Source organism: Cnephaeus nilssonii, assembly GCF_951640355.1.
Source record: "Cnephaeus nilssonii genome assembly, chromosome: 4".
Lineage (NCBI taxonomy): Eukaryota > Metazoa > Chordata > Mammalia > Chiroptera > Vespertilionidae > Cnephaeus > Cnephaeus nilssonii.
In genome coordinates, this window is record NC_137075.1 from 51,689,405 (window position 1) to 51,712,984 (window position 23,580).

At 40.6% G+C, this 23,580-nt stretch overlaps 1 protein-coding gene across 3 annotated transcripts in view; it reads right to left on the reverse strand.

Annotated features, from left to right (window-relative positions):
* Positions 1–23,580, reverse strand: part of ATP8B4 (ATPase phospholipid transporting 8B4 (putative)) — a 226,059-nt gene that overhangs the window by 100,258 nt on the left and 102,221 nt on the right. For all 3 annotated transcript variants that reach the window (XM_079767474.1, XM_079767472.1, XM_079767473.1), the window contains exons 10-11: positions 23,227–23,309; positions 8,821–8,979 (exon numbers count right to left, since the gene is read on the reverse strand). In XM_079767474.1, coding sequence (XP_079623600.1) covers positions 8,821–8,979; positions 23,227–23,309 — 242 coding nt within the window. The remainder of the gene's footprint in view (positions 1–8,820; positions 8,980–23,226; positions 23,310–23,580) is intronic.

Below are 23,580 nucleotides of genomic sequence, written 5' to 3' on the forward strand. Positions count from 1 at the left end.
GTATTACATACTGTGTATATAATATGTACTTCATGTAACAGCAAAAATTGTTTTAATCTTGTGTTAGATTAATTTCAGGTAAATGCAATACGTTATCTCATGATACACTAAGTGCCTTGTTCAAGGAATTCTAAGAATATTATTAACTGCCTTAGAAGTAGATTATTAGGTAATTAACAAAGGAGAATATTAGACTATATTTCTAAAGAGATTTCTTGTGGGCAAAAAAGATGCTAAATAGAAGTGATTAAATTTTAATTATACCCAATTTCTCTGGTTTTCCCTCTCCACATAATCTTCCCCCCAGATTATTTTCAATTCATGAAGCCATTTAATATAGGAGAGGAAGAGAAATAAAAGAAAGGATGGGAGGCACACATAAAATTTACTCCATTTCAAAAGTCAGGGTAAAATGAGCAACCCTTAAAGACTTCCATTTACTAGGTGTAGTGGTTAATAATGCGGATTTTTTTCAATAGATGAAGTTACACATATGTTGATATATATGCGATTTGATATGTATGCTATTTTGTTATATTGACAACACACTTCAAAACTTCATATGTCAAATTTTCTGGTGGTGTTAACATCATAGATATTTTTACGCTTAAAAATTTCAAATTTTGTGCCAAAAAAGAGAGCATTTGTGGGAAGTTTTAATTCATTAGTTTATTTTGAAGAATGCTGCTGAATACTAAGGGAAGCTTATGGTGAACATGCTCCATCTCAAGATACTTGTGAACACTGGTTTAAATGCTTTAAAAGTGATGATTTCGATGTGAAAGACAAAGAACGTCCAGGTCAACTAAATAAGTTTGAAGACCAACAATTACAAGCATTATTGGATGAAGATGCATGTCAAACTCAAAAACAACTTGCAGAAAGATTAAACATTGCTCAGCAAACAATTTCTGATCATTTACAAACAATGTGAAAGATTTTAAAGGAAGAAAAATGGGTGCCACATCAACTAAACAAAAGACAAATGGAAAACCGAAAAGTCATCAGTAAAATGTTGCTTCAACAGCACGAAAGAAAGCCTTTTTTTGCATTGAATTATGACTGGCGATGAAAAGTGGATTTATTTTGAGAATCCCAAATGCACAAAATCAAGGGTTGATCTAGGTCAACCATCAACATCGACTGCAAGGCCAAACGGCTTTGGAAAGAAGACAATGCTCTGCATTTGGTGGGATCAGGAAGGTGTAGTGTATTATGAGCTTCTAAAACCAGGTGAAACCATTAATTCTGATCGCTACTGACAACAAATAATCAATTTGAGCCATGCTTTGATTGTAAAACGATCAGAATGGGCCAGAAGACATGGCAAAGTAATTTTGCTTCATGATAATACAACATCACACACTTCAAAACCAGTTAAAGACACGTTAAAAGATCTTGCCTGGGAAGTATTAACCCACCTGCCATATTCACCAGACCTTGCTCCTTCAGATTACCACTTGTTCTGATTGATGGCACACGCACTTTTTGAGCAGCACTTCAAAACGTACAAAGAAGTAGAAAATGGGTCTCTGAATGGTTTGCCTCAAAACAAGAAAAGTTCTATTGAGACAGATCCACAAATTACCTGAAAGATGGGGGAAATATGTAGCTAGCGATGGACATTACTTTGAATAAAGCACTTTTGATGTTTCTCTTGAAATTATCGTGTTTTCTTTGATTATAAAATCCGCATTATTAACTGATACACCTAATACTTTGAAGAGAAATTGAAGCAAAGATTGGGTCTCAGAACAATTCACTGTCTTGAGTTGAAAATTGTACCCCAGTGCCCTATTCCCAGCCACTTATGTGTAAAGGAGGCCACCCACATTTTCTCAAATAATTTATTAAAATTATGTGGACAATGAGGGTGGGAAATATTTCTTTTATAGTAAAGATCACTGTGGAGAGTGGCTCCCAGGTGACTAAGTGATATAGGCTTCGGGAGGTGCAGCAAGTAAACAAAGCTTGATCAGGTGCATGTAACTGAGTAGATTCGAAACCCATGAGAACGTTGTAAACATCTTGACCACGCCCTTACTTTACCTTGTGAAATCTGGCTGTAAAATAAAGACTCGGCTTGCAGGCTGTGGCACTATCTCTCTAATCAGAGGTCAGCATTCCACCTAGCCCCAGCTTTATTCTCTTGTCTGTCTTTTCTAATATTTCACTGCCCCCCGCCCTCAGGTTCACCCATGGCCATCCTGGCACAGCACATATGGCACCTGAACAGGGACCACAAACATGGACCTGAGTACGGGGGAATTATGATTGTGGGGTGAAAGGATGCTCCCATGAAGCACATGCTGAAAGCAAAAGCAGGGTAGGGAGTGAGGTTTGGTAGCAGCTACATGTAAAACATGGGAAATTCCAGATCTCAGGAAAGGGATCTCTAAAACAATGCTCAATGAAGCATTTTTAAATTTCTTAAGTTTTGTTAGGAACTGTAAAGCAAAGGATGGAAGTCCTGGTCAGCGGGATGCTTAGAACCAGGACATTTTGTTAAGGACTGTAAAGCAAATAATTGAAGTCAAAAGAAAGTACTTTCTTTATAGTACTCCAAATCTGAGTACTATAAAGAAAGATCAGACACTCCAGGAGGAAATCCAGGGGCACCAGCCTTGCATCGATGACATCTTCACATTGATGGCATCTTCAAAAGGAGCCAGAGCATCGTCACAACAGCAGCAGCCTGAATGTCAAGGCCATCCCGCAGAGGCTCACCAACCTGTGGCAGCTGTGGGGCCTCCTCATTGAGGAGATGGAGAAGCAGCACTGGTGGCTGGAGGAGGTGCAGGGGACCCAGAGAAACTCCTTGTCCCTCCGTTCAAAAGACTGAGAGTTGTGATGCAGAGGCTACGCAAGGGACCAAGGTGCCAACATGGTCAGCTGAAGAAGTTAGCAACTGAGACCCAGTAGATGGTAGAAAAGCAAGGAGTGGAAGCTACTCCCTCAGCCATGTTTCCAGCTATGCTAGTGTTGGTGAGCTGCCAGTTTTCTGTAAAGTCTTGCACAGCCAAATATGAGGACTCTGAATAAGATATACTCCAGCAGCAAAAGAAACTTTCATTTTGTAGAAATAGTTCTGAAAATGTTAACCTGTCTGTAGTTTGATTTCTCTTATTGCTGTGCTGCATTGGCATTGTTCTGTTATTGTTTTATTAATAGCCAGAGTTTTGTTATGTCTTGGTTATGCTGCATAATTTGCCTAGAGCTTTTGATGATGTAAATAGAAGTGTTTAAAAACAGGGGAAAAAAGGGGGAGATGTGAAGAGAAGCTCCCAAGTGGCTAAGTGATATAGGCTGTGGGAGGTGCAGCAAGTAAACAAAGCTTGATCAGGTGCATGTAATTGAGTAGATTCGAAACCCATGAGAATGTTGTAAACATCTTGACCATGCCCTTACTTTGCCTCGTGGAATCTGGCTATAAAATAAAGACTCGGCTTGCAGGCTGGGGCACTATCTCTCTAATCAGAGGTCAGCATTCCACCTAGCCCCAGCTTTATTCTCTTGTCTGTCTTTTCTAATCCTTCACCGCGCCCCCTCAAGTTCACCCATGGCCGTGCTGGTGTGGCACAGATCACAAAAAGCAAATAAAGTTTGTGATTGCTAAAAGCTGAAATATTAACAGCTGTGTGCTAAAATTTACATTTCTTAGTCATACATGCACACCAGACTAGCAAAGAATCTATTTAATGTATTTCTAAGCATTTATTTAAATATTAGAGGCCCAGTGCATGATTCGTGCACTGGTGAAGGGCGTGGCCTGTGGGGATTGGCTTGCTGTGGGAGCACCAATCATCCCAGTCAGCCAAGTAGCTGTGCACCAACCCTCTGAGCGGCTGCTCCTGCTGTGGGAATGCTGCTCATCCAGGTCATCCAAGTGGCATTCCCACTGTGGGAGCACACTGATCACCAGGGGGAAGCTCCTGCATTGAGTGTCTGCCCCTGGTGGTCAGTGCGCATATCATAGTGACTGGTCAACCAGTCACTCTGGTCGTTCTGCCATTCGGTCACTGGGTTTTTATATTTATAGATATCCACAGCACAGAGGTTGATACACACATATTTTCTTGCCTTCAAAGCTACATCTCTTGAAAGACTTTTCTATACTCAACAGTCCTTGTTTCTTCATCTCTTACTCATTACTCAACCTAGTTTCTAGGCCAATCACTCCACTCAACAGATCTGGTGCTATCATCAATATCTTCTATGCCTTTTTTGACATCTCAGCAGCCTTTGGCTGTTGTCTATTCCATCTTTTTGAAACACACATTGTTACAATGTTCTCCTGCTTTTCCTCCTACCTCTTTGGTAGCTCCTTATTTGTGTTCCATGATGACCACCACTCTCTACTCAGCCATGAAATACTGGGATTCATTAAGCTTGTAGAGGCCATCTTCTCTATGTTTTCAGTCAACCTTCCCTGGAAAATCTCACCTAAGACCACAACTCCAATTATCATTTATAGACCAAATGTATATCTCCAGCTCAAATTGCTCCTGAGCTCTAAAAACCCATATATTTAAATCCCTATATGTAATTGCCCATATGACATCTTCACCTGAATCTTTCTTAGGCTTCTCAAGTGGCCCTTGTCCAGCCCAACTTGTAATCTCCAGGCATATGTCCATTTCTATACTCCATGGTCTCCATGCTCCAAAGTTCCTCACCTTAGCAAAGGGCACCAATTCTCATCCAGTTGTGAAAGCTGACAGAAACCTAGGAGTCTAATCTAGCTCCATGACTCACACTCTAATCCAAAGTAACTTTGTCTCCCTAAATCCACTCTTCCCCCAACTCTAATCAATATTTTTCCTCATTCCCTAACACAATCATACATTTTTCTGGGATCTGCTATTTATCACCTTTGCAAGCACTGTAGTCAAGAGTGAACTTTTGAAATTTAACACATAAACACAGATCATCAGTTTGAAAACTTGAAATGGCTTCCCAATGTTCTTAGGATAAAGACCAAAATCCTGGAGATGGACCACAAGGTCCTACATGGTCCAACCCTCACGCATGTCTCTAGGCACTCATTCATCTCTAGCCTCCTTGCTCTCTATGCTCCACACTGGCCTGCTTAGGTTTTATTTTTTACCTCACCATCCTCATGCCTGCGATAGGTTCTTTACCTATAATGTGCCTTTTAGTGAATTTGCTCTTTCCTTTCATATTCCTGCATTATATACTCTTGTGAATCCATGTTCTTTTTCTTCAGAGTACTCATCTCCATTTGGATTCTATAGTTAAGGCTACAATTGTTTTACATTAAAGTATCTGTCTCCTATTAGACCCAAAACCACATGACTGAAGGAACTATATTTGTTTTAGTCGCATTCTTCATCACAAATGAGTAATTAGTATAGTGCCTGACACATAGTAGGCACTCAATAAATAATTATTTAATGAATTAATTTATTAAGCACCTACTATGTGGTAGGCAATATACATATGTGCTCTTTATCTATTTTTCTCAGCTAATGCTTAAAATAAGCCAACAAATTAGTTATCCTTAGTTTACTAATAATGAACCTGAGGTTTAAAGAATTTAAGTAACTTGCCTAGTATTTCTTTTCTAGCAGGTGTCAGAGCCAGAATTTGAACCCAGATTTAGCTAACTCTTAATCTCTTGCTCTTGAACGCTATTTTAAAAATTATATGAAATAGTCCATTAACTCATTACTTCACTGACTCATTTAATCAATGTGTATTTAAGATGATGACTCATTCAGAGTCCAAACAGGAAATAGATGACACATTGAACAAGAATAATTAGAGAAAGGTTTATTTATAAAGGGACTATACAAAAGTATGCATGGAAGGCAAAAGGTTAAGAAAGAAACCAATGACTTAGTAGCAATCAAGACATTTCTATCTAAGCCAGAAGGGAGGGGCTGAAGGGAGAGAGTTGTTACTAGACTTTAAAGGAAAGAGATATGTAGAATTTGCAGCCTTTAGAAGAAGAGTAACTTTATATTGAGGGACCCAGCTAACTTGAAGTGACTTCAGGGAGACAGTCAGAAAGAATAAATACCTCAATCTTCCTTTATATCTCAACCTTCCTTCTCTCTTTGATCTATCTCTTCCCAGGGATCTCCAATGACCATGGCCCAAATAAAAGCCAAAGTTCAAGGAAACCTATGAGTGTAAACCATGCAAGTCAGCCTCTAGGCCAGAGAGAAGAGTGGAGAAGGGTGACAGTAGATCTGGAGGGGCAAATAGAAGACATTCAGCACACACACACACACACACACACACACACAAAACCAAAAACAAAAACAAAAACAAAAAAAAAACTACTATGTGCCAAGATGGAGTGAACACCTTAAATGAATAAGTATCCTACCCTCAGAAACCAGAGTTTCTCCTCTCTTGGGTACAAAGGAAAAGTCATTACCAGGCAGGCATGGCCTAGGTGTTAATGTACATTAGACCCTCATAAATTATAGATTTGTAAAGTAAACCATGTCTGTCTCTACTATATTCCTTGAATAATCCTCAATGGTAGGTATAATTAGAGTAATAACACAGAAAGAATAGTTAACAATTTATTTTGGATAACTGTCAGAACATCTAGGTCAGTGATGGGCAACCTTTTGAGCTTTGTGTGTCAAACTTCGCCAAAAAACTGAGCATAACTCGGGTAGTGTGTCACTTTGAGGAAAAAACATTATTTTGCAAATGTTTCATCCTCAGGAGCAACAATGTTACATCCTCGGCATGCGGCCGCCTCAGCAGCCGCGTGTCATCAGAAATGGCTACGCTTGTCAGTGCTGACACACTTGTCATAGGTTCGCCATCACTGATCTAGGTGTTTACCTGGAACTAGTTCCCCAAATTAGATGTCTCAAGACTTAAGGGTTCTGAGACAGTCATCTGTGCAACTTTGACATTGATGAAACCATCCATTGCTCTGCCTGCCATCATTCTAGTAAAGCTTTTTATCAACATTTGTGCCCATATTAAAAACAATGGAGGCATTTTCTGCATTACAAATATCTGCCAAATGAAGGTTTCCTGCCAGGAAACATCCAGGCCACATCACAAAAGAAGAGGGTGTTCCCCGACTTCCCTCTGCCAAGATCCAAAGAGCAGTACATTTTCTCAATCTCAGCCTATGCACTCCGAATTGATGCCAAAAGAAGGAAGAAGCAATGAAGAAAGGAAAACATTTGCCAAGCATCCCCTTCCCATATGCATTGTCTCACTGAGTTTTCACAATGACTATCTAATGTACTTATTATTATCCCCATTTAGAGCAGAAATCTAAAGGTTTGGAAGTTTCAGTGACCAAAGTTTAACATCCTACAGCTGGTAAACAAGTCTGAACCCAGATCTGCCCAATTCAAAATTGTGCAAACTTTCTGTTATACTGCTTAGAGGGAGACCTGCTCAACTTACCACCCTACTTCCTTCTATGTAGGAGCATTTTCCCATAGAGTCAAACTTATGAAGGAAAACTTGGCCCCTGTATGCTTCACAGCAGCTGTTCTAGCTTAACATGCTGTAGCTGAACCATAGTCCTGAATCCATCTTTTCAAACAAGATCATATAAATGCAAACAAAATGTTGGGCTACAGCCCATTCCTAGGATGAAGCATTTCCATCTCCATGATGACAGAGAGCAAACTAGGAGGGTCCTTCCCATCAGAGCACCTTCAATAAGTCTCTCCTTTATTAAGTAGGAAGGTAAACGAAGGTTAGTGTATAAGCTTGGCTCTCTCTTTTTACTCAATGCAAGAAAGATGCAAATGAAGAAATATATAACATAGGTTTATTTCCATGACAAAAGAATGAAAGCATCTGATGAGAGAATTATTAAACCAGATTCATTCCCAGATAAAAGCACGTGCACTGCCTCATTTCCAGGGATTTCCCAAGTCCTTTCAATGGCAATATCCCAAGCAGCAAGAACCTTGCTAACACCCACAGCTGAGAGCATTTAGAAAGAAATGGGAGGACTTTTCCAGGTTTGGAACCCTTTTGAGTCTTTAATGAACATTTTGTTGTTGTTGAGGAAAGTCAGTTAAGAAAAACATTCCAATTTTGATTGCACATATAGTCCATGGGCCCAAAACATATCTTAATTTGGTGTCACAATAAACAGAATTTTTAAAAATCAAGGGCTGGCAATTGAAGCCATGAGTACAATTTGAGTGTCTTTATGAAATGGTGCTACTGTAAGCTTCCTTAGCAGGAGAGGGCCACCTTGGGCCCATTGAAATAATATAGAGAATGGAAGAGTGGCCAGCAGGAAGAAGAAGAGGTACCTCCCCTCTCTTCCCTGATTCCCACCCCACCTCCATCACACAGACTTTCCAGGGCTCACTGTCGTATTGACGAATAACAGAAGAAGCTTTGGAATATAAGCAAAAATGATTGCAGAAGCTCCAAGAAAGCTTTTCCAAAAGAATTATTTGACTTTTGCAGACTACAAAATTAACAGCAGAGCAGGGGGATTTCTTTCGTAGTATTTCCCCACTTTAAAGGCAAGTTGATTAATACATATATGATGAACATGATTGAGATGGGGTTAAAGAAGGAGAAATTAAACTGTAGGCATCTACCACCCACTAGTAACTCAGGGCCAAACAGCCTTAGGAATAAGTTCATGATGTCAGTGGTTCCTTACACAGTGGGACCACACAGATTAGTTCCAGAGCATTGGTGTCTTCCTCCAGTGCCCTGCACTCTGCAGTCAATGCAGATAAACGAAAGCACTGTGTTCATCTAGCCTGGAGAGCCCCAGATGTCAGGAAGGGGTTTCCCCACACACACACACCCCAACCAATCCTCAGCAGTCAGATTTACCTGCAAAAATAACCATTCCAAAACACCAGCTGGTGTTTCTCAGGACACAGCCCCTCAGGATTATCTTCTCATTGTTGAGGGAGTGCTCATTGTCCTTCCAAGAGAGAATTCCCGTGAATTTATCTAATTTGTTGTTAGGTGCCTCACAGACAACAATCCCTGCAAAATGAAAAATAATTTTAAAAGCCTTTTTATGAGTTACCTTGAACTCTCTTTAGAAGCCCACAATATTTTGTTACCACCTTACTTCTCAGACACAGTATATTTTACCTTCTCTCTCTCTCTCTCTCTCTCTCTCTCTCTCTCTCTCTCTCTCTCTTTTCAATTGGTTTCAGAAAGAAAGGGAGAGGGAAAGATAAATAGAAACATCAATGATGAGAGAAAATCATTGATCAGCTGCCTCCTGCACACTCCCTCCTGGGCATGTGCTCTGACCAGGAATCGAACCGTGACCTCCTGGTTCATAAGTCGACCCTCAACCACTGAGCCACGTTGGCCAGGCTTTACCTTCTCTTTTAGACAACACAGAATTACATATATACAATTGTGCTAGGGAAAATAAGTTAGAAGGTACAAAGATAGAAGCCCATCAAATGTTTTAAACATAGCTTACTGCGCTGTCTAAATAAAAACAGAAAGCTCAAGAAATATGGGTGAGTTGTTTGTTTTTTTTACTTAAAAAAAAATCACTTCTCTCTACTTTTAGTTTGTAACAATGACCTTTGACAAGATTAAGTGTGGACTGTCCTAAAAGTTTTTCTTATTCCATCACTTTTAATTTAATGTAAACTCTTCCACAGGTTTAGATGGTATACTTTCAGTTTCATAGCCAAAGTTAATCAGATTTTTCTAGGCTCATAATCAGAATTTTAAGGGTTTTGCTATATTCCACACCAGGAAACCTGGGCCATGTTTGCTACATGTGCCTGACAATACCTGTGATTCCTTTCAGCTGTTCTATGCTTCTTATCTTGATTAGATTCAGAGTTCTGGAGACTCTCAAAGACACCATATAACTTGCCTCAACCTGGCCAGAAGATGTATCTAGTTTTGTTTTGTTTTGTTTTGTTTTGTTTTGTTTTGTTTTGTTTTAAATTCCAAGCCCATTCCAAACCAAGGGCATGCCCACTCCAAATCAATTAATCAATTTGTTCCACTATTTCAATAAGAATATACACTTTCAGGGTGGGTAGTTTCCTGATAGAAAAAGAAACCAGAAGTGATCTTTTATGGACCCTGTCACAAAATATAACTATTAGATCAAAATACATTGTTAGTTTGGGTGGTTGTTGGCACACAATGCAATATACAAATGATATATCATAGAATTGTACAGTTAAAACCTATATAATTTTATTAACCAATGTCAACCCGATAACTTTAATTAAAAACATACATTTGTACTGCAAACAGTTGAGGTTTAAATTTTTATAAGTAATTAGTACAAAGACTTGAAAGACAGAGAGTGCAAGGAAAGAATATAAAAGGAGGTTGTGGGTAGATCCAAACAGGGTAGATGCAAACAGGTTAGTACCTATAAAATTCTTTCTCTTGAAAACAATTAAAATACATGTATTTAATCAGAAGCCAAATAGTGGGTTGGAACATAATAAATGGCATTTGGAAACTGAAAAACAAAGGCATGTCTCCAGCACTGATTGAAGGAAGGGAAGGGAGACCAGCCCCACCTAGAGAACCTCTGTATTATACTGCTACCCCACTCACCAAACACCTAAACTTAGGACATTCTTACATAGGCTCCCTTTCCTTCCTGGGATAACTTTTCCTTTTAAAACTCTGAGACCTAGGGGACAGCAGCCGGTTTTCACCTGGTCTGATCACTTCTGACCAACCAGATTACCAACATTAATAGATCTTGCCTGAAAAAAACAAAAACAGGCTTCTGGCCAAGATGGCAGCGTAGGTAAATGTGGTACTCCCATCCTCCCACAACCACATCAAAATTACAACTAAACTACAGAAAAATCATCATTCATAACCACCTAAAATCTAGCTGAACAGAAGTCCTACGACTAAGAATATAAAGAAGAAGCCACATTGAGACTAATAGGAGTGGAGATGAGAAACAGGCTGGCCTCACACCCAGGTGTGGCAGATAAAAATCAGAAAGGATATCTCAGCTGCGGAGGTCCCCATAAGGAACAAGGGGTCCCGTCCCCATAAGGAGCAAGAAGTCCCAGCCCCATACCAGGCCTCCCAGCCCAGAGTTCTGGTGCCAGAAAGAGATGCCCCACAACTTCTGGCTGTAAAAGCCAGTGGGGATTGTGGCTGAGTGAGACGGAGGGCTGCTGGAGTCCCAGGCAGTTCTTAAAGGGCTTGGGCATGGACTTAGTTGGACTCACTCCCTCTAAGTTCCAGTGCTGAGGAAGTAGCTCAAAAGGCACCGGGACATACAAGAAGGAATTGAATCATCTGGCATCAAAATGAGAGCTGGAGTGGCAGCTTTTTCCCAAACAGAAGTGCTGGCAGAGGCCATTGTTCCTTTCCTGAGACCTTATTCCACAGAGTTTGCAGGCAGGAACCATATCTGAGTCTCCATCAACCTGACTACTACTGTTCTTCCTGTCCTGGTGATTCTCTGAGACCCTACCCCACACAACTTGCTAGCCCACCCCAGCTGTTTCCAGTGGCTTTTTCATATGAATGGCCTAACTTGGCTCATGCTTCAGACTTTACGAAAAGCTCTTTAAAAAGTAGCATCTGGCCTCGGCATGCCCTGTAACTCTATCTAAGTGGCCCCAGGCCTGACACTAACAGCAGCCAGCTTTGGTTCACAGTTTGGCCTCCCCTGGGCACCTCCAAGCCCAGCACAAGTAGCAGCCATATGCAGATTGCTCTATAGCTCACGCTGAGTGTCGCAGGCAGAACACAGGGGCAACTGACCTTGGCCTGCACCTCTCCAAGGCCCCAGAGCCAGTGTATCTGGTGGAAAGCTTCAGACCACATCAAAGCACCACTCAACCACCTCCACAAGTGATATAGTCAAGAAGAAGACTCAGTAGGCCCCAGAACCCCACCGAAGTAAGTCCTGCTTCATGGTGTGGGGCCCTGCATAGCTGATCCCACCTAGTGGGCATAGCCAGTCCTTGCAGTCAATTGAGCTAGGGGTAAATACCTTCCACTGATGTGCCAACAGCAATCAAGACTCAACTACAATAGGAGGTGGTGAGTACACCTGGAGTGCCCAGCTTGGGTAATCAAGAGGCTGTACCACTGGATCCTACAGGACACCTACTATATTAGGCCACTCTACTAAGCCTGGGAGACATAGTAGTTTTACCTAATGCATAGAAACAAATGCAGGAAGGTTGCCAAAATTAGGAGACAAAGAAACATGTCCCAGATGAAAGAACAGATCAAAACTGCAGGAAAAGAACTAAACAAAATGGAGACAAGCAAACTATTAGATTCAGAGTTCAAAACATTGGTTATAAGTATGCTCAATGAATTTAGAGACAATTTCAACAGCATAAAAAAAGGACATGGAAACCATAAGAAAAAAATAGTCATATATGAAGGATACACTAACTTAAATGTAGAATAATTTAGAGGGATCAACAGTACATTAGATGAAACAAAAATCAAAAACAGCGATTTGGAATGTAAGGAAGCAAAATTCATCCCATCAGAACAACCAAAAGAAAAAATAATCCAAAAAAAAAAAGGAGAATAGTGTAAGGAGCCTCTTGGACAACTTTAAGCAAACCAATATTCACCTCATGGGGTTGGCAGAAGGAGAAGAGAGAGAGCAAGAAATTGAAAACCTATTTAAAGAAATAATGACAGAAAACCCCTAACCTGGTGAAGGAAATAGACATGCAAGTCCAGAAAGAGCAGAGTCCCAAACAAGATGAACCCCAAAAGGCCCAACACCAAGACACTTCATAATTAAAAAGCAAAAGGTTAAAGACAACGAGAAAAAAAATTAAAACAGCAAGAGAAAAGCAGTTAGCTTCTTACAAGGGAGTAACCAACTCTACCCAGGAAAGCTATCATTTAAAAATGGAAGGACATATAAAGAGCTTCTCAGACAAGAAAAAACTAAAGGAGTTCATCACCACCAAATCAGTGTTGCATAAACTGTTGAAGGGTATTCTTTAGGAGGAGGAGGAGGAGGAGGAAGAGGAGGAGGAGGAGGAGGAGGAGGAGGAGGAGGAGAAGGAAAAGGAAGAGGAAGAGGAGGAGGAGGAGGAAGAAGAAGAGGAAGGAAATATAAAAAATAAAATGGCAATACATACATATCTATCAATAACTGAACCTAATAAAAAACAAAATAAATAAATAAGCAGAACAGAAACAGACTCATACATACAGAGAACATTTTGATGGTTGCCAGATGGGAAAGGAATTTGGGGGATGAGTGAAAAAGGTGAAGGGATTAAGAAGTATGAATTGGTAGTTACAGAATAGTCATGGGGATGTCAAGTACAGCATTGGGGAATATAGTCAGTAGTATTCTAATAACTATGCATGGTGTCAGATGGGTATGAGATTTACAAGGATGATCATCTAGTAAGTTATATAATATCTGATCACTGGGATGTATACCTGAAACTAATATAATTTTGAATGTCAACTGTAATTGAAAATTAAAAATATATAAATGTAAAATTAAAATTAAAAAAATAAACAATGAAAAAGAAAAGAAAAAACAAGCAAAACCTTGAAAGAAATGAGCAACTTGTGGCCTCAGGACTGCTTTTCCAAATACCATCTCCCTTTCCTCAGTATAATACAACTGTTGCCTAGCTGCCCTCCCTCAGGCACTCACTGGCATCTTCCCAGACAGCGACTGCTAGATGAGAGAGTGCTGGCAGGAGGATTTGGATGAAGCTAAATAACCTGTACAAAGTCATTTTTTATATGAAGGGAAGTGGCTGAATTCTGGTTATTCTCATTATGGTCTATCAATGATAATAAAAAGTAAATTAAAACTAACTTCAACTGGCCCAAGTTGTTTGGACAATTATGTGGTGGAAGAGGAGAACTTTTTCTAAATTCTAAGAATTCAGTATCCTTTTTTCTTGACCAATAATTTTTATTCCTGAATTTTGTACAACCTTGACTTGGATGTCACCAGCAAAACCTACATAAAATAACAGGTTGACAGCAACCCTCAAAGCTTATTCCAGTTTTTTTTACCTAAGACTCAATTTCTCAGACTTCAAACTTGGCCACTTTAAAAAAAAAAAAAATGCTTTTGGCAAAAACATGATACACAGTCCCTTCCAATAGGAATATAAAAAAACAGGCTCACTTGATCATTATTATTGTCACAAGCAAAGACTGACATGCAGGCAAATGCAGCCTTGAACATGTTGGCTTGCTGCTCCCAGGCCCCAAGGCTCATCCAGCCTCCTGGCCTGACACCAAGGGTGTGGTTCTAGACAGGATCAGGCAGTAAGGCCAAGGGGTTCTGCCTAGGTTCTTAAAGGCCAAGCCCCAACTCAGCCTGTCTTGAAGAATGTAGTCCCACTGATTTAAGTACTAAACAATAGGCCCAGTCAAAACAAAATGGCAGGAACAAAGCCAAATTACACACTTTAACTTCAGATGTGCTCAGCTTCCCCTTTCTTAGCCCTGTTAGCATAAAAGACAGCTTTCCAAATTCTTTTCTGCCCCTTTCCAAAAGGGGTGAACAGGTTCCTTTGGAGGTGCACTAAATTCACTTCTGTATCTCTATAACCTACTACATTGCCTAACCTACATGATAGGATCTTGACAAACATTTGTTGGTGAAGTGAATAGAAAAAGTGTCAGATGGTTGGGAGATGAGATGGGCATTAGAGTGAATCTAGGATACATGAAAGAAGTGGGTATATTTCCATGGTAATAATGATAAAAGAGTGTGGAAAACCTAATAGCCCAGCCACAATGGAGAGCTTAAGCTGGTCTAACTCTAAAGGAATACAAACGGACCTAAGAACATTGGCGGGGGGGGGGGGGGGGGGGGGGTAGGAACCTTAAAGCACATTAGAAGCAACCAAAATGATACCCCAGCCATAAAACATAATAAGGACTAGGAGACATTTTTAGAAGCCTCTTCCTTTTGCTAATTGTATCAGAGAAGAGTAACAGACAGTAAACAGGTTGACAATGGATGAAAAAATTGTTTAGGAAAAACAGCATTGTTTCTCATGTAATTATGCACTAAAAACATGTTTAGAACATAAGTCATCTTTAATTGGCAATAAAACAACTGGGGGAGAATTATGTCATTGATGATATAATCAAATTATATACAGATATAATCAAACTAGCCAGTCAACCACTGAAGAGAACACACATGAAAGCAGATAGCAAGTCATCCAGTTCACAGTCACACAGAAATGCTCTAGGTCCATGCTGAGCAAAATCCCCAAGATTTCATTCTGAACCTTCCTCAGCACTCTCACTGTAGTCAGCTAGATTACTCATTGATTAGCAACCTAAAAACTAAAGTATTTACCTCCAAGTGGAAATCTGTAGCTTACCATGAAAATGGAGCTCAATACCCAGTATTCCATGATTTTACAGAGAAGTTGGCTTTATTTCTCTATGTATATTATTATTAGCAATATTTTTTATTATCTGCATTGCAACTCTTCCTTAAGATAAATCATCTATTAAGTAAAACATCATTATTACTGTTTAAGCATTTCTCTTGCCAAGAGTTTCTTAAAGTTTAGAAGATTGCCCACTACTGTTGCCATGATAATTGTGATAAATATTTTTTTCTTAGAAAGAATAGTGTCACCTTCCTGTTTTCTAAAGCCTCTTTATTCTTCAAACATCAGGCCTCAGCCACCCATCATCACCACCATCATGACCACATCAACAGCAGAAATAAATAGGGAAGTTATTCTTCCTGTCCTTACATGGAATCTATGCTATGCTGCTGGGTTATGTTCAGGTGAATGGGAAACCTATCTGGTAGGTAAAAAACTTACAAGATGCTAACCAAGCCTTTTTGTTTTGTTTTTAACCAAAAAGAGATGTTTGTTTTTCACTGTTTTAATTACACACATGCTATTCTTTAGAAAGGACCACAAAATACACAAAGATTCCTGAAATAAAGAGTCAACCTTTCCCCAGTTCAGAACTCAGTATTAACAGTCATACAAAATATGTAAACTTGTCATAAGTTGCAAAAAACAGATCTTAGTTCAGTCAGTAACAACATATGAAAGATTCTTAAACACATTTGGACAATTTACAGCCAGGGCTCTCCCTAAGGCATAAAAATGACCAGTTGATAAATGTATAGTTGGCAACTATTTCCAGTTACTTATTTGTAAAAACTTATCAATTCCCAGATTTTAACATGAAAAAATCAAGGCCCACTCTATTTTCACATGTATTATAATATTCAAACAAGCTATGTATCTTTTCTTATAAATTTCAACAAACTACAGACCAATTTTTTCTGATGTTTGAAACATGTACAGCAAAAATATTTATATGAAAACTTTTCAAATAAATGAATTTACCTACCAAAATCCAACTCTACCTCATGTCTACTGGTCTCTATGTTTTGCCACCGCTCTATAAACTCTTGTCAGGGATCCTAACATTCAAGACCACTGAGAACAGTGATACTTTTTAAAAATATGATAATGTCATCTGAGTCCTGGAAAGAACTGATGTCTGGTGATTCATTTTGCACCTTTAGGTTTAGAGTATTTTTATCGCCTATGTCTTACCCTACCCTAACCCTAGACTGTTCAGGGGCTGTGCTGTCATGTTAATTCCTCCAATTCTCCAATGCTGTCTCCACTGTAGTTTAGAGCCTCTTGTGCCATGTCCTTTTGGAGAAAAGGCTTTGCCAGCAGTCCTGGGTTCATATTCTGGCTTCTCCACTTAGTAACCATGTGACATTGGGACAATTTTTTGATTTATCAGGGTCTAGAGTCCTTGTCATAGGTAGAGGTAATAATAATATCTTCCTCCCAGGGATGTCAGGATTTAATAGGGCTGCGTGCAATTATTTAACACTAGGGGCCCAGTGCATGAATTTGAGCACCTTGAAAGGAACTGTGGGCTGTGAGGCTATGATAGGCACAGGGGCAGGTCTTGGCCCATCCTCCACGCCCCCGCCTGGCCCCTCCCTCTGTGGCCCCTGGTCCCCTGTCTGCCAGAAGCCCCGCTCCCGCCACCACCACTGCTCCCACACTGATGGTGCTAGTCCTGCTCACACCCACTGATGGTGTGGAGTGATTGGGGCCAGCACCAGCAGTGGGTGTGAGCAGCAGCTGCTGCCCTGATTGCCCCTCAGGAACAGGGGGAGGTGGAGAAGCTATCCTATCTAAAGAAACATATAATACATGAGGAGACATTTTATCCTGAGACCCTACGCATCTCAGTTTTGACCCTTGGTGTCCCCAATTTGGAGTTTCAGTGGGGATTTCTCTAAGGATAAGAGAGGGGCATTCAGGTTTTCAGATACTTGGAAGATGTGCACTTATGATTCAGGGACAGAACACTGTACTTTGTTGCTAGAGAACATATTTTGGCAAGTCTCAGAAGCAAAAATAATGTCATACCCAGATTTGCCCCAAAGTCACAAGCTAAAAGATATACTTAGCACAGACAGGCATGCTCACATGTGACCTTGCCATAGCTACATGACCTTGCTATAACTAGGCAGGCCATTTCCAAATGCTGACATCATATTTTTAATTTAAAAGAAAGAATGCAATATCTGGTTTTAATTCCCATGATACAAGGAAGTCTTTTTCTAGTCACCAGAAGAAACTCTGAAATCTACTGACACTCCATTATAATAAAGGTGAATATGGGAGCCAAAAAAAGAGGAAGTAAAAAAAAACAATGGGGGAGTAAAAGAATCTAAAGAAACATCTAATACATGTGGAGACATTTTATAATTCTACATACTTTGTACTGTATCTTATCTTTACAAGGAATTTAATAAATAGAATTAATAAATTCATTAATATGGAGAGAGTGATAAAAACAGAGACTTAAAAAAACAGAAAAGGTGAGCAGGTAGAGAAAATAAGTAAACTAAGATAAACACTGGAAGAGGAATATGGAAAAAGAATGGTAAGAAATAATGCAGAGAAGGAAGAAAAGAGAGAGGGAACTGGCCAAATGGATAGAGAAACGTGTGTACATGGTGTATAGTGTGTGAATGTGTGTGTCAGAGAGGCAGGAAGAGATTGAAATTAAAACATGTAAACTAGGGATTGAAAAGGAAAGAAATGGAGGAAAAGTTGAAGACTATAGGAAAGCAAGAGCAATTGTGGGAAGGATTTAGGATTTGTTAATTGTCCCAACTTTTTCAAAAACTTTTTATACCATCTTTTGCATCACCCTCTTGGTCTTTAAATTTGGCTGCTAACAGGGGGAATCTAATTTGTATATTGTATCTAATTTATTTCTCCTTAATCTCTCTACTCATTCTTCAGATGCTTCTTGGAAACAAAATATCATATTTTAATAAGTCATATTGCCTTGAACTTTATGGTAGATTGAAATTCAACCCAAGATTTATGAATGAAAGAGTAAATTTAGCAGAAACCAGAAGTGTACCAGCCTGATGCATTTGGCACTACATGTTCTCTGAAAAGTGACCACATTTAAAATATAAATGATAGAAAAGAAAGGTCCGTGTTGCCTTTATTTGCAAAAAAAAAAAATATATATATATATATATATATATATATATATATATATATATATATACTACCTAATAAAATAGTAATATGCAAATTGACCACACCTTCACTAAGCCCAAGCCACGCCCACCAGCCCAAGCCACGCCCACCAGCCAATCAGGGCGAGTATGCAAATTACCCAACAAAGATGGCGGTTAATTTGCATACGCTGAGGGAGGGAGGAGTGAAGACTGAAGACAAATTAGAAGGAAGAGGGAGGAAAAGCGGAAAGCAAGGTGGCTGCCAGAGGGAAAGCCCTGACGGGGCGGAGCGGGGCAGAACGGGGCGGAGCAGGGCGGAGCGGGGTGGGCGGCAGTGGCAAGCAGGTGCAGGCGCGGCGGCTGCAAAGGTGGCGGCAGCGGCAGCGCACGTGGCCACAACGGCCGCTTGCAGGATTCTTCCTGCAAATGGGCTACTAGTATACATATATCCTATCTAATAAAAGAGTAATATGGAAATTAACCATCACTCTGCTACACTCACAAGCCACGCCCACCAGTCAATCGGGAGCGAGTATGCAAATTAACCCAACCAAGATGGCTACGGACACAGAGCAAGCAAAGGCTTGGGTTTCCCCAGTAATGGAGGAAGCCAAGCTTTCCGCACACCCTGACTGGCCTAGGCCTCCACTCAAGGCTACAAAGTTTCAATTATAGAAGATAAATAAATCCCAGATACCAGGGCCTCTGCTTGGGTCACCAGGGGGCGTGGCCAGCCTGCAAACCACCACAGGACCCTCGCCCAGGCTGCCCCACGCCCCAAGGGAACCCCCACCCTGATCCAGGACACCCTTCAGGGCAAACCAACTGGTCCCCACCCATGCACCATGCCTCTATCCTATCTAATAAAAGAGTAATATGCAAATTGACCATCACTCCAACACACAAGATGGCTGCCCCCATGTGGTCAAAGATGGCTGCCCCCATGTGGACACAAGATAGCCACCACAAGATGGCCAGCAGGGGAGGGCAGTTGGGAGGGACCAGGCCTGCAAGGGAGGGCAGTTGGGGGCGATCAAGCCTGCAGGGGAGGGCAGTTAGGGGTGACCAGGCCGGCAGAGGAGGGAAGTTGGGAGCGACCAGGCCTGCTGGGAAGGGCAGTGGGGGGTACCCAGGCCTGCAGGGGAGAGCAGTTGGGGGGGACCAGGCCTGCAGGAGAGGGCAGTTAGGGGTAACCAGGCCTGCAGGGGAGGGCAGTTAGAGGTGACCAGGCCTGCCGGGGAGGGCAGTTGGGGGCAAACAGGCTGGCAGGGGAGCAGTTAGGCATCAATCAGGCTGTCAGGGGAGTGGTTAGGGGGTGATCAGACTGGCAGGCAGAAGCGGTTAGGGGCAATCAGGAAGGCAGGCAGGTGAGCAGTTGGGAGCCAACAGTCCTGATTTGTGAGAGGGATGTCTGAGATTGGAGAGGGTGCAGGTTGGGCTGAGGGACACACACCCCTGTGCATGAATTCCATGCACCAGGCTTTTAGTGTATACACACACACACACACACACACACACACACACACACACATTAGAGATTTTATGAGTTACCTATGCTGTGTGATGCAAACTCAGGCCACATCTAGTAAGTAATAATTACTACTGCACTGTAAGAATACATTTTATGAAGAATTTAAAGAGACCAAATTTATGTATACCAGGTAAGCAAGTCCTTTAACCCTTCAGGATACCCCATCTGTAAAAAGAAATTGTGTTAGGTGAGGAAGTGTTTTCTTACTTCAGCCTGAGCAACACCACTATATTGGTTTAAATTTGGGGCTTCTATGTTAAACTGTGTTTGAAGAAAGGATTTTGATGTAAAAGCATTATAAAACCACCATACCAGATGATCCCTCTCCCTGAGCCACCTGCCCGCTGGAGGAGGACACCCAGCACTCTAGCTTTGCCCTTCAAGGCTCCATGGTTTCACAGTCTATTCCCAGTCCCTCCCTTTATCTCCCATGTCTTTGTGAGGCCTGATACTGATCCTGGCCCCCACACTCTGGCCAAGTTTTTATTGAGCATCTACTATATGCTAGATATTGTTCTAGAAGCCAGACATATATCAGTGAGCAAAATAAAGATCTCTGGGCAGCTTACATTGCAGCAGGTGGAGATGGACAATAAAGAATAACTTAGAAATAAGTAAGCTATAGAGTACATCAGATGGTGATAAGTGCTACGAGAAAAAGAAAAAGTCAAGTAGGACGGGTTATTGAGAGACAAAGACTCATGTTAAGAGGGAGGATTCTTGGCCCTGGTCAGATAGCTCAGTTGGTTAGAGCATCATCCCACTACATAGTTGGGGCACATAAAAGAATCAACCAATGAATGGTTAAGTGGAACAACAAATTGATGTTTCTCTCTCTCTCTCTCTTTTCTCTCTCTCTCTCTCTCTCTCTCTCTCTCTCTCTCTCTCTCTCTCTGTCTCTCTCTCTCTCCAAAATCAATAAATAAAATTTTTTTAAAAAACAAGGATAATTCTTAGAGCTCATGTCTATGGTTCCAAGTAAGAAATCCATGTAATTCAGCCTGGCCTTTTACACACTATCTGTGATCAGAGTTCTTGAAGGGCATGGTACAGACACTTAGCAGTCAATAAATATTCATACTTGTTATTTCCTATGCTCCCTTGCAGTTAGGGCAGGTCCATGTGACTCATGCTAGCCAATGAAATGTGAGAGAAAGAAATAGTTAAACATAAGGTTGTCTCTTTTATCTCACCCTTTCTCTGATGTGTTGCCCCTAGAGGCCATTAGTCTAGGCACCATGGCTACAAGATGGAGAATGCCACCCTACCTGTATCAGAACATAACATGAGCAAGAAATAAATTTTTACTGTTTATGCCACTGAGATTTCAAGATTGTCTGTAACTGAATCATAGTGTAGGCTTTCTGTGCCAATATTTATGAAACAAAGTGAACTAGATAATTATAGCAATCATCTTTTGCTTTTTAATGGTAAAGAAAACTAATAAATCATGAATTTTTACCTCCTCATAGATTGACAGAGGTACAAAGGTATGATTCCAGCAGGAAAGGAGTACATAATGGTAAATTATATTTAAGTTGCCCTTTTAGGATTCCATAAATATTCTATGAGGTATTTTAAGCAAGTATTTTAATTCATGGACACAAATTACTTTTTCTTGGATTCACATAACAGTAAAATTTCATTGAAAAAATTACTTAGTAGAAAATTTGTAATTTGTTTTAAACTAATCAAAATATTTCTTGGGCCATTCAAAGTTTCCTGGCTCTTTCCTGACTTAAATCTCAAACTGGAGGAATATTTTTTTCTATAAATATTTGATATAATTTTAAGAGAGATTAAAATATCAACAAAATCCAGATGGAAGTTTACAAGTAAATGCAAAGTACATGTAATATAAATTCTAAACTATGCAATGGAGAAACTTTATAATGTAAATTTACCTGTTCTTTAACTCATGGGATCATGTTAAGACCCTTGTCCACATTTTCCTTTAGTGGACTCCAAAGAAAACATTTTGGAAGATAGTCTCAAACTCATAAATATTCATCCTTTATAATAAAAGGGTAATATAGAAATCGACCGAACAGCGGGACGACCAATCGCTATGATGCGCACTGACCACCAGGAGGCAGACGCTCAACGCAGGAGCTGCCCCCTGGTGGTCAGTACGTTCCCACAGGGGAAGCACCACTCAGCCAGAAGCCAGAGCACAGCGGCAGTGGCGGGAGCCTCTCCGGCCTCCACAGCAGCGCTAAGGATGTCCCACTGCCAGCTTAGGCCCGCTCCCCATCAGACATCCCCCGAGGGCTCCCAGACTGCGAGAGGGCACAGGCTGGACTGAGGGACACCCCCCCCCCAAGTGCATGAATCTCGTGTACCCGGCCTCTAATTAACAAATAAAACCAATCTGTATGTAAATATTGATATTCAAGGCCAGACACGCAAATGTGTAAAGCAAGAGACCATTGAGAGGTGATAGGAAGGCCCCAAAGATTCCACAGCCTGTCATGGTGCCTAATGTTCTATTATTAATGGCTCTTTCCTTGGATTCTTGAAGGATTTTGTTTTTCTGTGACAGCTTTAACAGAAAACAAGAAGACATAGCTGGAATAGAACAGGCAGAGGAGAATCCATGCCGAGGAGCAGGGGCCTGGGCTGAATGGTGTGAAGATGGTGATAAAACCGTGGTCTAAAATAAAGAGCAACCATTGACCAACTGATTAATAAATCAGAATATTCTTTCTACACACCTACTATCTTTAAAACATTATGCCAGGCACTAGGAAAGATACAGAAACATATGAGGCATGATTACTGTCTTCACAAAGTTTTCTGTCTAGCATTTGGTGTTTGTTATGATGTCAGAGAATGAAGGAATGGTTAGACCTAGAGCCAGGAATAAAAGTATGGTCTGTATTTATCCTCAGAAAGTTTATATACCTGGTACAGTGCCAGAGAGGCCAAAGCAAGGCAAGTAAGGGTATTGTGGGACCATAGGGAACACAATCTAGAGGAGAAGATACAAGAACGAAATGAATGATGAGCTAATAAAGTCATTCTCCCTTGGTAAACACTTTTACTCTTTAGCGTGAGAAGAGATTACAGGCTCTGGTGCCTAGAGAATTTTATGTCCTTTCACCAAATAAAAAACAAACAAACCATAAATTGGATTTCAGGTCATTAGCTTGTTTCTATTTTTGTTACAAAAGCTTTTTGATTTTGAGAGTTTTGTTTTTCTACTTTAAAGACTCACCATCAAACTTTGCAAGTCTCCTAATATCTTCTCCAAGTTCTGAGGTAACTGATAGTGCATGGCGAACTTTAAGGTTCGTTTCCCTGTGAAATTAATTGACATGACATGAATTTTTATATGGAACAGCCCAACAGCATCTTATACAAAGCAATCAGGTGGGTGCAGCACATGCCAAATCCAACACAAGAGATTCAAGAAACTCCCTTTGAATGTTATTCACATCTCACACACTATCTCAGGAAAGCAGACAGGGCTTTGCCGGCTCCTAAGAATTGGCATTCTACCCACAGCACATCTGTATAACAACACAGTAATCTGTTTTGCTGTTTGAAAGAACAGAGGACATAATAAATA